Source organism: Lissotriton vulgaris, chromosome 2_1, assembly GCF_964263255.1.
Source record: "Lissotriton vulgaris chromosome 2_1, aLisVul1.2, whole genome shotgun sequence".
NCBI lineage: Eukaryota > Metazoa > Chordata > Amphibia > Caudata > Salamandridae > Lissotriton > Lissotriton vulgaris.
This window is the reverse complement of record NC_141687.1, coordinates 1289108724-1289125559: the sequence shown is the minus strand read 5'-3', so window position 1 is coordinate 1289125559 and position 16836 is coordinate 1289108724. Positions and strand designations below refer to the sequence as shown.

The 16836-nt window shown below is 46.2% G+C and overlaps 1 protein-coding gene across 1 annotated transcript in view; it reads right to left on the bottom strand.

Moving 5' to 3' along the window:
- LOC147732519 (carotenoid-cleaving dioxygenase, mitochondrial-like) overlaps nucleotides 1-16836 on the bottom strand; it is an 816482-nt gene that overhangs the window by 160200 nt on the left and 639446 nt on the right. The window contains exon 7 of the mRNA XM_086958818.1: nucleotides 13964-14124. Coding sequence (XP_086814944.1) covers nucleotides 13964-14124 — 161 coding nt within the window. The remainder of the gene's footprint in view (nucleotides 1-13963; nucleotides 14125-16836) is intronic.

Genomic DNA, 16836 nt, shown 5'->3' with positions numbered 1-16836 from the left:
ATGCCTCGATCTTCTTTGTGTTTTATTTGTTGTTTTATTTATATAAAATATAAAATGTGAAACCTTTCACTAATCCTATTTATACCACATGCTTTTACAAGATCGCGAGATATCGCTGCCGGACCCCCGGGTTGTCGGCTGAAGAGCTGTGTACTTTGATGTTGATATTGTTGTGTGCGACTGACCAGCCTCCGTGGTTGTAGGTCTGTAACTGTCTCTTTCTTTACATAATAAAGGTTTTCCAAAAAAAAAGAAAAAAAGATTAATCCTAACAACAAAAACTTTAAAGCTGGAGAGGGAACCCCCTGTTATAGCTTTTAACACTTCCCATGGATGAACTCCGTCCTGTGATTTTAAATCGGACCAGATGCCAATTCCTGCCCTCTTAATAGCGATAGCCAAGGTGTCATCTAGGCAGGCGGGGAGTCCTGGAGAGTCTCAAATTGGGGCAAAATCGGAATAATATCTTATTCCCCACTTTGTTTTCAAATTTTGCCACACTCTGAGAGCTGACCTCGTTACTTTTAATTGTACCTTTTTGATAAATCTGGGAGCACCAAACTTATACAAAAATCCGGTACTACCTCCCTCAAAATGAACCATAGCATCCAGAATCAATCCCCATTGGAACTAGGGGGAGAAGAGAGTAGGCAACTGATATTTTTAAACAAAAAAACAAGAGAATATAAAGAAATATCGGGGAGGGCAAGGCCGCCTTTAATCAACCTCCGTTTTAACTTCTTCCAAGACAGCCTGGAGTTTTTATTGGCCCATATAAAGCTCCCTATCTTACTTTGAATGTTTCCCAGTAACTTTCCATGGAAATCAAGTGTTATAGCCCCAAACAAAAATATCAGCTTTGGCAGAATGACCATTTTGACCAAGTTTACTCTCCCGTAGATGGTAAGGGGGAGATTCTGCCATTTCAGAAAAAGATGGTCGATTTCTTTAGATACTTTTTTCAGATTAATAGTGGGAATCTCCTCTATATTATGGGTTATAATAATCCCCAAATACCTAAACTCCCCACAGTGTCTCCCAACATAGGGGGTCATTAGCCAGATTAGGATGACTGGGGGGTCATTTTTACGTCCGCCGCTTTTCCGCCGCGAGACCGCGGCGGAAAAGCTCTCATATGATGGCGGTGTCTAGCAGACACCGCCAGCCATATTAGGATTTGAATTTCATAATGCCTTTCCGCAGCGGCAATGCCGCCACGAAAAGGCATACGGTCTTTTTTTTGGGGCCCCGTTGCCGGCCCCCCGGGTGAAGGGAGGGGGCGTGGGGGTGCACATGGGGGGTACCTATGGTACCCCCCTGCATTTGCATGCACAAAGCGGCAGGCACCGCGCGGTGCCTGCCGCTTTGTGCATGCAAATGCACTGCTTGCATTTTCAACATTGCGCCGGGTGCTGCTTCAAGCAGCACCCGCCGCAATGTTAAACATACAGGATGTGACTGCCAGGGTGGCGGTCACATCCTAATTCGTACGGAGGGACCGCCGCTGCCCCTGCGGACGGTCCCTCCTCCTTTGGGGTGGCGACGGACGCAGACCCGTCCGCCATCCTAATAGGGCCCATAGTCTTCGACTCTCCAGCACATAACCTCCGTTTAACCCTTTCGCTGCGACGGCTATTCCGCCGCAGCGCTAACGGGGCGGGGCGGCCGCATGCTGGTGACAGAACCGCTCCGTCACCAGCCTCGGTTGAACTGTGCTGGTGACGGAGCGGTTCCGTCATGACCCGCCCCGCTCAATACAACTGCCGCGCAGGCGCAAAATCAGTGCCGCGCAGGCGCGGCGGCCGGGCCATGACGGAACCGCTCCGTCATCAGCACAGCCCAACCGTAGCTGATGACGGAGCGGTTCCGTCATCAGCAGGGGAGGGGTTAAGATGGATTAACTGAGTATCCTGAGAGCAGACCAAACTCTTCCAAGATGATTTCTACCCTGGGAAACACCTCTACTGGGTTACTGGTATACACCAGCAGGTCATCTGCGTAGATGTCTAACTTACACTTAAAATCAGAAACCCGAAAAAGTGTAATCCTCTCATCGAGTCTCAAAACCTGAGCCAGAGGTTCAATGTAGATATCAAACAGCAGGGGCGAAATAGGACACCCCTGTCGTGTGCCCCTCTGTATACTAAAGCTTGGTGTCAGTAAACCATTAAGCAGGATAACGGCAGAGGCCCCTTCATAGCATTTAGTTAGAACATTAACACCTTCATCGCGGCGCGAATTTTCGCGCTGTGCTGAAGGTTCTAATGAGCCTATGGGCTCATGACGGAACGGTTCCGTCATGAGCACAGCTCAACCGACGCTCATGACGGAACCGTTCCGTCATGAGCATGGAAGGGGTTAATAAACGGAAGACCAAAACCCATTATTTTTAAAGTCTCCCACAGATACACCCACCTGACACGGTCAAACGCCTTGGCGGCATCATAAGCAGCTACTGCCAAGGGTTCCGACCGTGCCACCGCTAGGTCAATAGAACCTATTAGTTGTAGAGTTTGTTACTGAATGTATCTTCGAGGCAGGAAACCCTTTTGATCCTCGTGGATCAGTTGTGGAGCGACCCTACCCAGTCTCCCTGCCAGAATGCTAGTGAAGATCTTATAGACTGCATTCAGCAGGGAGATAGGCCTATATGAGTCAGGCCTAAGGGGGTCTTTACCAGGCTTTGAGATCAATACAATTATTGCTTCCTTCCATGAGTGGGGGATTCTACCCTCAGGGCTGAGAATAAAGTTAAAAACTCTCTGAGTCTGGGCACAATAACTTCTTCCAAAGTTTTGTATAGCTCTCCCGGGAGCGCGTCTGACCCTGCCGCTTTATTGTTTTTGATCTTCTTTAAATAGCTTTTATCTCCTCATCGGAGAATGGACGTTTTAACAAATCTCGTCCCTCCCTCGACAAGTTGGGTAGGGCTTTACTGTCCAACCAAACTTGAATTGAGGCAATGGATGGAGCCCTGTCTACTTAATACAGAGAGGAAAACCAAGACAGGAGACATCTCTGCATATCTTCCTGGTGACAGGAAATTGTACCAATCTCATCTACCATTAGCTTATTAATATTATTTCTCACTCTTATCACTTTTGATCTTCCGAGCTCGGGTGGCCCCTGCCTTTTCCCCATATTCAAAGTTTTCCATATTATAGACCGCCCACTGGGCTTTAAGTTTCTGATCCAACTTATCCCTATATGTAAAGCAAAGACCTTCCAAGTCCTTGAGGACTTGAGATAAATTATCCAAGGGATGGTTGGTTCTAACCCTTTCCAATCTAGAAATCTCTTCCTCCAACCTTTTTAGTTCTAACCTTTCTACCCTATTTTTGGAGCTTATCCAGCTGTGGAGTACACCGGGCCTTAAATGCATCCCAAACATACTCCAATGATGTTGAGCCCTGATTCTCAGCGAAGTACTCCACAGTCGAAGATTTAATAACTGTTATTAACTCTTCATTGGCCAACATCGCCCTTTTTAATGTCCACCTAGGAGCAATAGTTGATTTTGCTTTACAGTAGAGGAAGGTTATTGGAGCATGGTTGGACAAAAGGGCTGGAAGGATAGAGATATCAACCAAACGGTCCAGACATGACCTATCTGTAAGGATATAGTCCAGTCTGGAAGAATGGCCATATTTTTTACAAAAGAAAGTAAAACCCGGTTGACCCTCCTTCTTTACGCTCCATAGATCAACCAATCCGAGCTCATGCAGCATATTAATCATTGGCCGGCGCATGCGTTGAGCTGTGACAGGGCGACTAAGATTAGACCTATCCTTGGAGGGGTTAAGAAGGATATTAAAATCGCCTGCGATTATAATTGGCATGGTGACTTCAGCCAATATGGCCTGCATTTTAAGTAAACAAGCCGGATCATCAACATTAGGACCATAATAGGACACTATAGCTAATTCCACCCCCCAATTATCACCTGCACCAAAATCCACCTCCCAGATTGGTCAGATAACGTGTTCTTAATGGAGCTGTCTGTATTAGATCTAAATAAAATCGCTACTCCTTTGTTGTGCACAGTTTGCTCTGAACAATGAAAATTCTCCACCCATTTATATTTTCTGAAGACAACTTTTGCTTCAAGGTAGTCTAAATCGGTTTCTTGTAAAAGAATAACTTGTGCAGAGGATTGTTCCAAATATTTCATTATTATCCTTTGTCTTCTAGGGCAACGAAGGCCATTAACATTCCATGACAGGAGCTTTATTTCATTCAATGCCATTCTGTATCAGGTTTCCCTTCAACTTTAAACAGGCTGAAAGTAAATTTCCACTGACTGCTACGATGAAAAAAAGACTTTTATTTTCTCCCACTGCGATCCCACCCGTGCTCCCGCTAACACCCTCCCAGAGACCCACCCTCTCTCCCACCCGTGATCCTGTCGATCCTTTACTCCCATCAAGTCAAGTCAAGTCGGTAATTTATATAGCGCGCTACATACCCAGAGGGTCTCAAGGCGCTTGAGGAAGGGTGGGGAATTACTTGTCGAATATCCAGGTTTTAAGTTGCTTTCTGAATGCTAGGTGGTTCTGAGTGAGGCGAAGGTGAATGGGAAGTGAGTTCCAGGTTTTAGCCGCCAGGTATGAGAAGGATCTTCCTCCCATGGTGGATTTGTTAATGCGAGGGACAGCAGCAAGGGCTTGGTTGGAAGAGCGTAGCTGGCGGGAGGGGGTGTAGAAGGAAAGTCGTGTGTTGAGGCATTCGGATCCAAGTTCGTAAAGTGCTTTGTGTGCGTGGGTTAGGAGGCGGAATGTTATCCTCTTATTGATGGGAAGCCAGTGGAGGTTTTTCAGGTGACCACAAATGTGGTCTTTACGCGGAATGTCTAGTATGAGTCTGGCTGATGCATTCTGGATGCGTTGGAGTTTTTTCTGGAGTTTTGCGGTGGTTCCGGCGTATAGGGTGTTACCGTAGTCCAGGCGGCTTGTAACCAATGCGTGGGTGACCGTTTTTCTGATTTCGGTGGGGATCCAGCGAAATGTTTTTTTGAGCATTCGAAGAATGTTGAAACAAGAGGATGAAACGGCGTTGACTTGTCTGGTCATCGAGAGTGAGGAATCCAGGATGACGCCCAGGTTACGCGCGTGGTCTGTCGGGATGGGTGCTTTTCCAAGAGTCTCTGGCCACCAAGAGTCGTCCCAGGCGGAGGGGGAGGTACCTAAGATAAGGACTTCTGTTTTGTCTGAGTTCAGTTTCAGACGGCTGTGCTTCATCCACTCAGCTACTTCTTTCATTCCTTCATGTAGGTTGGTTTTGGCGGTGTTGGGGTCTTTGGTGAGCGAGAGGATCAGTTGAGTGTCATCCGCGTAGGAGATGATGTTGAGGTTGTGTTGGCGTACGATGTCCGCGAGGGGGCTCATGTATACGTTGAAGAGGGTGGGGCTGAGTGAAGATCCTTGTGGTACGCCGCAAATGACTTCAGTGGCCTCTGACTTGAATGGTGGGAGGCGGACTCTCTGAGTTCTTCCGGTAAGGAACGAGGTGATCCATTCCAGAGCTTTTCCTTGTATTCCGATGTTTCTGAGGCGTTGTAACAGGGTGTTGTGACAGACTGTGTCGAAGGCTGCGGAGAGGTCGAGGAGGATGAGGGCGACTGTGTCACCATTATCCAGTAGAGTTCGAATGTCGTCTGTTGCTGCGATGAGGGCGGTCTCAGTGCTGTGTTTGGCTCGGAAGCCGGACTGTGAGGAGTCGAGGGATTTGTTAGTTTCGAGGAAGGCGGCGAGCTGGTTGTTGACGGCTTTCTCGATGACTTTGGCCGGGAATGGAAGGAGCGAGATGGGGCGGTAGTTTTTGAGTTCGGTGGGGTCCGCTGTGGGTTTTTTCAGAAGGGCGCTGAGTTCGGCGTGTTTCCAGCTTTCCGGGAAGGTGGCGGAGTTGAAGGAGCAGTTGATGACGTCTCGGAGGTGTGGTGCTATGATGAAGCCCGCTTTGTTGAAGATGTGGTGAGGGCATGGGTCGGTAGGTGATCCAGAGTGGATGGAGTTCATCAGGCGGATGGTGTCCTCAGTGGAGATTGGGTTCCAGTCTTTAAGGATGTTCAAGGGGGGTGGAGGTGCAGCTGAAGTTTGTGTGGGTTGGACTCTGGGTTGGTTGTCGAAGCTGTTGTGGATGTCTGCGATTTTGTTGTGGAAGAACGAAGCTAGGGAGTCGCAGAGGGTTTGAGATGGGGTGATGTCGTTGGAGTTGGCAGTGGGGTTGGTAAACTCTTTGACGATGTTGAATAATTCCTTGCTGTTGTGGGCGTTGTTGTCTAGTCGTTCCTTGAATGCGGCTTTCTTGGCAGTCCGGATCAGTTGGTGGTGTATGCGGGTGGCGTTTTTGAAGGCGTCCCTTGTGCTGGTGTTTGGGTCTTTTTTCCAGGCCTTCTCAAAGGAGCGACAGAGTTTCTTGGAATTCTTAAGATCATCGTTGAACCAGGGGGCGTTTTTGCTGCCTAGTAGACGTTTTTTCAAAGGTGCTAGGTTGTCGGCGCTGTTGGTTAGCCATTGAGTGAGGTTAATGGCTGCTTGGTTGGGGTTCGAAGAGTGGGCAGGGGGGTTTTGAAGCAGCGATGAGGAGATCTGGTTGATGGTGATTTTGTTCCAGTTTCTTCGCAGAGTAGGTTGAGGATGGTTGTGGGCTGTGGGCTGTGGTCTTTTTGTAGACAAAGTGAACGCAGCTGTGGTCCGTCCAATGGAGAACTGTGGTGTGACTGAAGGAGATATGTTTGCTGGAGGTGAAGATAGGGTCGAGTGTGTGACCTGCGTTGTGAGTGGGGGTATTGACAAGTTGTTTGAGTCCGAGGTTGGCGAGATTGTCTAGAAGGGTGTTGGCGTTGCTGTCGTTGCTCTTTTCCAGGTGAAAATTGAGGTCTCCCAAAAGAATGTATTCCTCGGAGGGGAGGGCGTGTGGGGTGATGAAGTCAGTGATGTCTTCACTGAATTGTGCCCGGGGTCCTGGTGGCCTGTAGAGGAGTGTGCCTCTGAGTGTGGTCTTGGGGTCGGTGTGGATCTGGAAGTGAAGGTGTTCGGCGCTAGCGAAGTCGACGTCTGAGCTGGTTGAGATGCGAATGGAATTCTTATGGACGATGGCGATGCCTCCTCCTGTTTGGTAGGTGCGGTCTTTTCGGATGATTTTGTAGCCTTCCGGGATGGCAATGGTGATGTCTGGGGCTGAGGAGGCGTTCATCCATGTTTCTGTTAGGAAGGCGACGTCCGGAGAGATGGTGTCTAGTAGATTCCAAAGGTCAATGGCGTGTCTGTGGACCGAGCGGGTGTTGAGCAGGATGCATTTTAGGTGGTTGGTGCCAGGTCTCTGTTTGGTGTTGGTGGATGAGGAGTTGGTTTTGGTGCCATCATACTTGCAGGAGTTGCATGTAAAGGGTCCATGGGTTTGTCCAGGAGTGGCTTGGGCGCAGTTGGGCTGTCTGCCGGGGTTTAGGGCTAGGAGGGTGGAGGCGTCATAAGTAAAGCGGGTGGGGTGGGTGGTACGGGGGCCAGGGGGACCGGCGCTGGGCGCGGTCCAGGCGCGGACGGGCGTAGAAGGGCTTACCTTTGGCGCACCTTCGGCGCGACCGCTGCGCGTGAACGCTGCGCGCAGGAGCATCTGTCAGATGTAGAAGTTGGAGTGGGCGGGGGCGAGGGAGTCTCAGCTGGGAGGCGGGATCGAGGAGGAGACACGGGCCAGGAGAGGGAACAACAACAACAAAATGGCTACGTAAACAGGAAGCCAAATGGGGCACAGCCGAGGACCGGCAATGAAAAACTAATGCAGGTTTCAGCTAGTATGTCCAAGCAATGCGGCGCCAACGTGTGTGAAGCAATCTACTTGCGCATGAGCGAGATTCAAACCGGCACGAAATGACACAATGAGCTATGCAATGTGGCGCAGGAGTGTTCCAATAGCGCTAAGAGGCTATGATACCAATCGTGGTGAGGAGCTTGAATATCAGAACAGCGAGATGTATCATTACTGTATATATTATGAATAATATTTAATATAATTATTTTATATATATTAATAATATATGTAATTAATTATAATGGTAATTTAATCAGCATTTGGGACTCGCTTACAAGTTGCATGACTGCAGGGGTGTTGTGTCCGGAATGTTCAGTTGCAGTGTGAATTGAACCCCTGCCCCATGCAGTTACAAGTTGTCCACAGATGAGGGAATAACAAGGCGGACCCTGAATTACGGGGTCCTTTTTTTACATCGATATACCCATTCCAAAGACAATTTGCCAGGGAAACTATTCAGGCTGTTGGGTGGAGCAGAGGCCAGGGAAGTATAGGGAGGCAGGGCAGGCTGTGGGCGGGGAGATGGCCTGCTTCCTCGGGCCATAAGAAGAGGTTGGGAAGTGTCTGTCCACACTTGTGTCGGCAGCCCCTGGCAGTGACGTAACGGAACATGAGGGGGCCTATCTGCAAAGTACATGGAGGGGCCCCCCTTCGGACTCACTCAGGAGCTCTCAGGCTAGAGTATTGTGCTGCGGTGCCCCCCTGGAGCTCAGGCCCTATCGCCCCACACTGCAGAGGGCATTTGTTAAGCCCCTGGCAAATCCACACTCGATTTTGCTGGCTGGCTTTTTCTGCCTGTTCATTTGGGCTTGGTGGTTTTGCACCTGGTGCACCTGGGTGATCAGGCACATCAGTATTGCTCTCTGCGCTGCGCTGTGCTGCCCAACCTGCAATTGGGCCCCAAGAATTTGTGCCCTTGCACAGGGGGTTAACTTAGAACAAGTTTTTCTTCTAAGGACTCTAACGAGGCTGCTTGCACATAACACAATTGTGGGCAAAAGCCAAAGGAAGGGATGCATGATGAGGGGAAAGGTTTCTGTGGAAATACAAGGACACCGGGCACAGTGTGTTCTACCGTAAGTTGACATGTTTACTCAAGACTAACAAAGAATACATATGCTCTAAATGCAAATGTCTGATACACGATAAATATTTACATAAATGGTTTATTATTTTATCTTTGATATTCACATATCTTTTGTTGGCATAGAAAAATATTTTTATAAATTATTACACAATGATAAACAAATTGTACAAAACTTGTAATCTTCTAAGAACCACATGTACACTCTTGCTTAGACAGTAAATACATTTCAATTTTCAAATAATTTGCATGCACGTTATTCGTATCCTATTTTTCTTTTTTTCAATTTACTAATTAGATCAAAAGTTGAAAACTCATGTGTCACGGATGACTAGTTATACAGAGACTGGCGGCTTGTTGGAAAACGAAAACAACGCGTTTCGGATAGGCCTTCATCAGGACTCCGTCAGTAGTTGCTTATAGGTGTCATGTTGACACTGTCCGCAAGTAGTTAAGAGAGATGGATTATCTCTGTTTTGGAGCACAATTACTTTTGGTTAAAATCTTCTTATCATGGCACTATGTTGGTTGTATTTCATATAGCGGGGATCCCAGTCAATAACAAAATAAGGGAAACTAGCTGCCTCCTCACAGATAAACTGTCTTTTTTTGTTGAGAAGTTACCCCATATGAGTTTATGCCATCCGGCATAAAACGAAAAGTACCTGGTAACTTTGGATAAAATTATTCAATAGTGCGATCTATTTGTTTTAGATCATGTTGCATTAGCTATGTAGATTGCCAGCGTTTGAAGATGCAATAATAACTAATGTCTGTGCTCTAAGGATCCCCAACGCCTAACTGCCTGAGGGGAAAGGGCAATTTTTAGCTGTTAACACCCAACCATATGTGGCTACTAATGTTTTTGGCACCTGCCTCACTTTTCTCACCTAATCCAGGAGGATGCACAGTCACTATGCACTTGTTCCTATCTAACGCTCTCGTTGATTTTAGTATGTTAGCGCACTACACAAGTTCAACACACACAGTAGGTGCATTCCAACAATCAATCCTTAACAACTTTCTATTCTATTTCTTAGATTTTCAGCATTTTCTGGTAATCCACAGCATTTTAGAGCTAGCACTTCTAATCTGCCCTTTCACAGTTTTACACAGTGCTTGGTTTAATAGTCTGTTTACTGCAGGCTCAATGCATTATCATGAGTGTAATTGTCATATGGTCATACATTTCCTCAGACATTGCTTCACTGTAACATCTTACTACCAGTGTGATATTTCCTCACATGCTTAAATGCAACTCCTGATGTGTATGTCGCTCTTTTATAAATCTTCAGAAGAGTGTGCACATTTAAAAGTAGTTTGTTTTCAGTAACCATATTTTCTGTAAGCTAACGTTTTCCCTGGTTAAGCGCCACCTGCCTCTACGAAGCGCCGTTGAAATCCAATTCCCACAGGGGCGCATTTATGAAACCTTCACCTAGCGGAACGCAGCAAGCCACCTTGCTGCTTTGAGCTGCGTTGAATGGAAAGGGTAAGAATGCACTGTATTTCATATTATACAGCACTTTCCCGTCCTTTCCTTGAGCTGGCGCACAATGTGCTGCCTAGCGCCAACGCAGGCACCCTTACACCATGTTGCAAGGACGCCTGCATCTGTAAGCAGGATTGTTTTTGTGGAGGACACCTTCTTGCACAGAAAACATCCCCTGAGGCATTTTCCTCTTTCGATGGGTGTTGCAGAATGCAGCCCACAAAGAAAAAGGAAAAGATGAGGAGAAATAAAGATATTTCTCATTGTTAGGCCTCACCTGGGGAGGCATAGCATTTTGACTCCAGCATCCATGTTTGAATGTGTGGGAACACCTACACTCCACCCATGGAACACCTCCCTGGGGCAAAGTAACTCAATGCAGAGATTTGCTCTACGTTACTCTAGATTTATCCAGCCATGCAGAGCCATGCACGGTGCCCTTGCATAGCTTGATAAATCTGACTTAGCTGTTGCATCGCCCTTGTGCCCCCTTGCATGACGCAAGGGCGGAGCAACTCAATGAGAAGTATGACCCATAGTGTGAAGGGTACTAAATTGCCACTGCCTGCGTATATTTGTGTGCGTGTTAAAATATAACAGTTATTTAAGGGTGCTTCGAAGGCTGTGTACATTCTTGCTTGGTGCCCTCTCAGTGTCGTATAATTTCTACTAGTCAGTTGGAACTTGCAGACAGCATGAACTTAGGATGGTGCCAGACTAATTCCACAGACCTCTGTGGGATATGTTGTCCCTTAGCCCAGCTTGCTCGCAGTGCCACTTTTAGCCCCCCTAAACCTGAACAGGGAGAGAACAGTTCTGGCAACCACTGAACATGACAATTCTGATCCCCCAGGAACGTGGTGACAGACTTCAAACGTACGTTCAGTCATTTGTGCTTTCTGGGCATCAGAGAAATATACGAAGAATACACGAAGGGGCGTTTTCAATATTTATTAAACCAGAGTGATTCTTATATAGATTCTTATATAGAAAATATGGTCTGCAATTATTAATAGAAGCAGACAAAAGTTATAAGTGTCAACACAGTGAATACAACAAAGAGTTCCACCATCTTGTTGAGACAGGTTATATATGCATACATTAAATAAATTATAACAATCCAGCGTACTCCCACAATGCTAACCAGGGCCGGACTGGGAACCAAAACAGGCCCTGGAAAACTGATCGGCTAACCCCCGTGGGGGAAAGGGGGGAGTGCGGCTGAGCTGTTTTCTAGGGCTGGTTTTGGACCATTTTGTTACCAGGGGCGATATTGCCAGCTCCTAGTAACAAAAACAGCCCCCCAGGGTTCCAAAACCAGCCCCCACCCTGGCGACCCACCGGGGAAACGCCCGGTGACTGCTACGGCCAGTCCGGCCCTGATGCTAACCCTAACTTATGTGTCCAGAGTGTGAATGTACTATCTGCCAAGAAAACCCCAGTCTAGATGATCTAACCCCTTTACCTGGTGAGTAAGAGTGTATGACCCCCATCTTGGTCACGAACTGGAAACCCCTTGCGGCGATGTCAGTCAGCTGCTAGGTGAAAGCTTCCCCGTGCAGGGACCCCTCAAAGTCAGCAGAAGTGTCTCCTCTGATTGAGTTAGGGAAAAAAGGCTATACATAGAAAAAGGCATCCTTGCCTCGGGCCGAGATTGTGATCAGGCAACCACTGCTTGCGTTCTAAGGTTAGCTGTGTCGCCATATAGATGTTATAATAAAACACATGTGTATAATGCATGTGAGAGGCCTTGCACCAGTACCAAGGCAGTATGATCGTATTCTCGTGAAGTGTTCCTTGTCAGCAAGGTCAGTGTTTCTGCGAAACCAGTCCAAGTGTCACAAATGCTAAATGTGTGTTAAACGTAATGTGGCAAAGAGAAAGCAGTTCAGGAAGAGGATTGTGTAGTTGCAAGAATGGCACTAATTCTTACCGGGTCTAACTCGGGCACATGCTTAATAAATCTGGCTTAGTTATTGCGTCGTCCTTGCGCCCCCTTGGGTGGCGCAAGGCCGACACAACTCAATGATAACTATGGCCTATATTGTGGGAGCACTAAATTGCCTCTGTCTGCAATTTTTAGTGTGTGTTTTAAATTATAATAGTTATTTAAGGGTGTTTCGAAGACTATGTACATTTTGGCTTGGTGCACTCTCAGTAAGTTCCTTTTCTGTAACCATAAATTCACACCATTGCGTTGTTGTTGTTGCAGCACATTTGAGATTGTAAAATGATATCCCAAGAAGTATGGACTAGCATCGGTGCTTAATTTGAACCGGTGGCTTAACAGAAAGGAAGAGCGAAAGATGGAAAAACAGCAACAAAGGGAGAAAGCACTGATGAAAAAGAAACTACAAAGAGCAAGTCGAAGAGGCAGGGAGTGTCTGGTGATGGATTAAAGAGGCATGGGGTGGAATGGAAGCTATGTAGCCAAGGTACTCAGCACCCACTTGATTTAGTTATGATTCTGCTTTGTTAAAATATGAATAAATGCATCAACATTAAAGGGTACAGTGACAATTCTGCAGGAGAATTTGAACACTGAGGAAAATAACCACAAGAAAATTTTGCAGCGGGGGTCTGCACCAAATGTCGCAGCGCCGCACTCCCACATTTTGAAAACTTAGAGGTGCGTTGTATTCACAAGAATACGGCGCACCCCTATGTTTTCCCTAGTGCTAAATTTAATTTGGATGCCCCGAGCCAACGCAGGCACCCTTACACCATAGTGCAAGGGAGCCTGTGTTGCAGGGAATGATTGTTTATGTGCAGGAAGGTGTCCCTTCCTGCTCGTAAGCAATCACTAATGGCGATTTGTTACTTATATGTGTGTTGCAGAATGCAGCACCCATATCAGTAGCAAATCGCATTATTTAATAATTGTTTATGGGCAGGAAGTGACACCTTCCTGCTCATAAACAATCATTAACAGCATTTGGCTCTTTCTAGGTGTGTGCAGAATGCAGCACACATAGAAAAAGCAAAAACTAGGAGAAATAAAAGTATTTCTCCTTGTTTCGCCATTCTAACGCCTGCTCTTGCATGGCGTTAGTTTTTTGCGCTACCTCAGATTTACTAATCCTTGTAAATCTGGGGTAGCTTCAAAAGCAATGGGTGTTGCGGTGGAACACCCACAGAAACACCCATTCAAGTGCTGCGTCTAAAGGGGCCATATTTATAAGGTGGCGTTAAGCCGCAAAAAGCTTTGCAATTATGAAGAAGGACATAGCGCCACCTGAGCGTCGTGAAAAGTGACATTCTGGTGGCGATATCCCATTGTAAATATGTCCCACAATTGTAAGGGCTTACCTGTAATATATGACTTCAATTTAGGGCTGTACTAAAGTTTGCCCTGACCTCTTACATTACCCACATACTAATATACAGTACTATAAATATATCAAGCAGCCCGCTCAAAACATAAATATTTCACTGGCTTAATTCCTTGCATATTGGGTGAGCACTGGTCTTGTTGTTTCTATTTCTAATATGTTTCGGTATTTACCATTAGACATTTTCAATTGAGAGACTTCATGACAATTTGTAAAGACCATTGTACAAATTCAAGTTTTGCATAATACCTCCCCAGACATTTTATTGGCAATGTGGAAGCGCGTGTGCTCATCCGGGTCCCATTTCATGACGTCCGCCACAGACCTTCCGGCCATTTTATGGGTGATGATTTTCATTAAATCCATCTTAATCGGCTGTTCAACAAAGATAACATAGTTTTCTGTCATGCCTGAAATCAAAGAAAAGCAAAAATAACCCAGTGCACAACACTAACCTTGAAGTGGCTTAAGTAGGTCACATACATTGAATTATATATTTAGGAGGAATGTGCTTTAAAAATAAATTTCCTGGGAAACTTAAAACTTGTAATAACTGTTTAATTTATTTTTTCTAATGCATCCAGTGGCAGCTGGTGAACTTTGAAAGTTCTGGAGCAGAAATACCTTTCTTCAATTGAACTGAAGTGAGTGAGCAAAGGCAGTGAGCTGACCTTCTCCAAAGCGGTTTGGAAGGGGGTAAACCACAGTGAAAACGTGAGCAAAAATAAATCAGGACCAAATGGTGCATTGTACAACACAATTTTGACATACCTCAGATAAAATCCAAATGTTCTGAAAGGGCCCTATTATAACATTCCAATACTTTTGAGGTGTGCAAAGCAAACACTAATCTGTTAACCTATTCACTGCCAATCAGGGCCTTGACTTTTTAGACGAGTTAAACAGCGTAAGAGAACAAAGTCTCTCCGTGACTCGCTTTCACAATAAAGAAAAGAAGGACTCCACGCATCAGAGCTTCTAATGAGCGGGCATATTGTAATGGCTTTGGGCTGATGCTTCAGTACTTCTGCTCGCATTAATATTAATTAATACATGCAACGCTCCAGATAAGCACACCCAGGAAAATACCTCATGGACTACAAATCACCATAAAGCCCTCTGCGATTTTCGAGGCTGAGGCAATCATCTCCCTTTACAACAATGGGAAGTTCTCATACAATCTTCTGACCGTAATCTAGAAAAAATTGATGACATTTTCTTGAAGATCAAAAACACGGTGTCAAACAAGTCCTTATCTCCTCTCAAAGTCAACGTCTCTTCACCGCTCCACGGTCGAAACACAGGCATCACCACCTCTATCTTATCACTTAGGCTTCCTCACTTCCACCCCTGCGACTGCAACACGGGAACCTGTCGCTGATGTCCCCAGATCACCATCTCCTAATAATGAGCCCTTCTCTTCCCCCATGATCCATTTAACTGATCTGTGCATGCCCTTAGCTTATATAAGACTGGGAACTGATACCCACTGCAATCCTTCCTCCAGACCCCAGAGGGGTCACAGAACACCTATCTGATGCTGACATCCCCTCCCTTCTGCTAACATATACCAATACACATAAGGACCCATCACCCTCGTCGGTAACTATCCAGACTATTCCCTCCAACCTGCTAAAAAAACTCAGTCTCAACTACAGATCGTTGAACAAGAACAGTGTTCTTCAAGTCTCCCTTACACGCCATGAAACATTAGGTACCAACTTGAATCTCAGGTCTATGTTCCTTAACTGCAGGTTGGCGGTATGACACTGTTATGTCGTTCTATTTTAGTATGCCTTTAAGACTCGCGCTGTATTCTTGTTTATATGCACGAGGTTCTAGTTTAGAATGTGTTATGTGCATCATTCGTATGTGTGTGTCAGTTACATTGAAGCAGTCCTTGGATTCAGCTGCTTCCTGGCACTCACCTGTATTGCTGTTATAACTTCAAATAAACCTGTACCTGTTCCTTTATCAAGACTACGGAGCATCTTTACAGATACGCAGCTGATATCGCTGATCTAATTCTTGCTTAAGACTTTGACCTCCTTATCTTAACTAAAACATGGCTCAGTGATTCTTCTTCACCCATTCTGGACATTCTAGTACTACCCATCTATGACATCATCACACTGGATAGATCCAGAAGAGCTGGAGGTGGCATAGCATGCATTTATCGCTCCACACTTACGTTAAAACACTGTTCCAAAGACCTCTTGCGAATACCTAGGTAATGAAATATGGAACAAATACAAGCCTGTGTGTAAACTATACACAATTTACCTCCCCGGGTAATAATCTAACTTTCATCAAACAAATAATGGGGACCATTTCTTCTAACTCAGACCAATACACCAACCAAATCTTCCTTGCGGATTTCAACACCCATCAGAATGACTTACATTACCCCATTATGAATACCTTCAAGGTCTTTCTAATGGACTTCAGCCTCACCCAATCTTGCAATGGCCCAACACACAACAGACGATCTACCCTACATCTCATCATTGCAAAAGATAATGCTATACAACTTGAATCCATAACCCCCTGCGGCTGGTCAGACCACTACCTAATCTCCATCCTTATCCTGGAAAAGGTGCTGTCCAGAAAAGGCCAATTTCTTAAACCCTGACAATGGTTTAGAGACCTAAGAAATATTAATCCCACCGATCTAACCTCTATCAGTGACAACATTCTACCTCCTCCTACAAACATGGTGAATGTGAATGATCTTACTGATCATACATGCAATCCATGTCAGACATACTGGACATGATTGCTCCAAAGCAGCTTATGAGAATCAATCAATCAATCAATCAATCAAGAATATTTGTAAAGCGCGCTACTCACCCGCTAGGGTTTCAAGGCGCTTCGGGGGGGCGCTGCTACTGCTCGAAAAGCCAGTTCTTGAGTTGCTTCCTGAAGGAGAGATGGTCCTGGGTGAGTCGTAGGTGGGTGGGGAGAGTGTTCCAGGTCTTGGCCGCCAGGTAGGTGAAGGATCTTCCTCCGGTGGTGGTTCTGCGGATCCGTGGGACGGTGGCGAGGGCGAGGCTGGCGGAGCGGAGCTGGCGGGTTGGCATGTAGAGCGTGAGGCGGTTGTTGAGGTATTCGGGGCCCAAGTC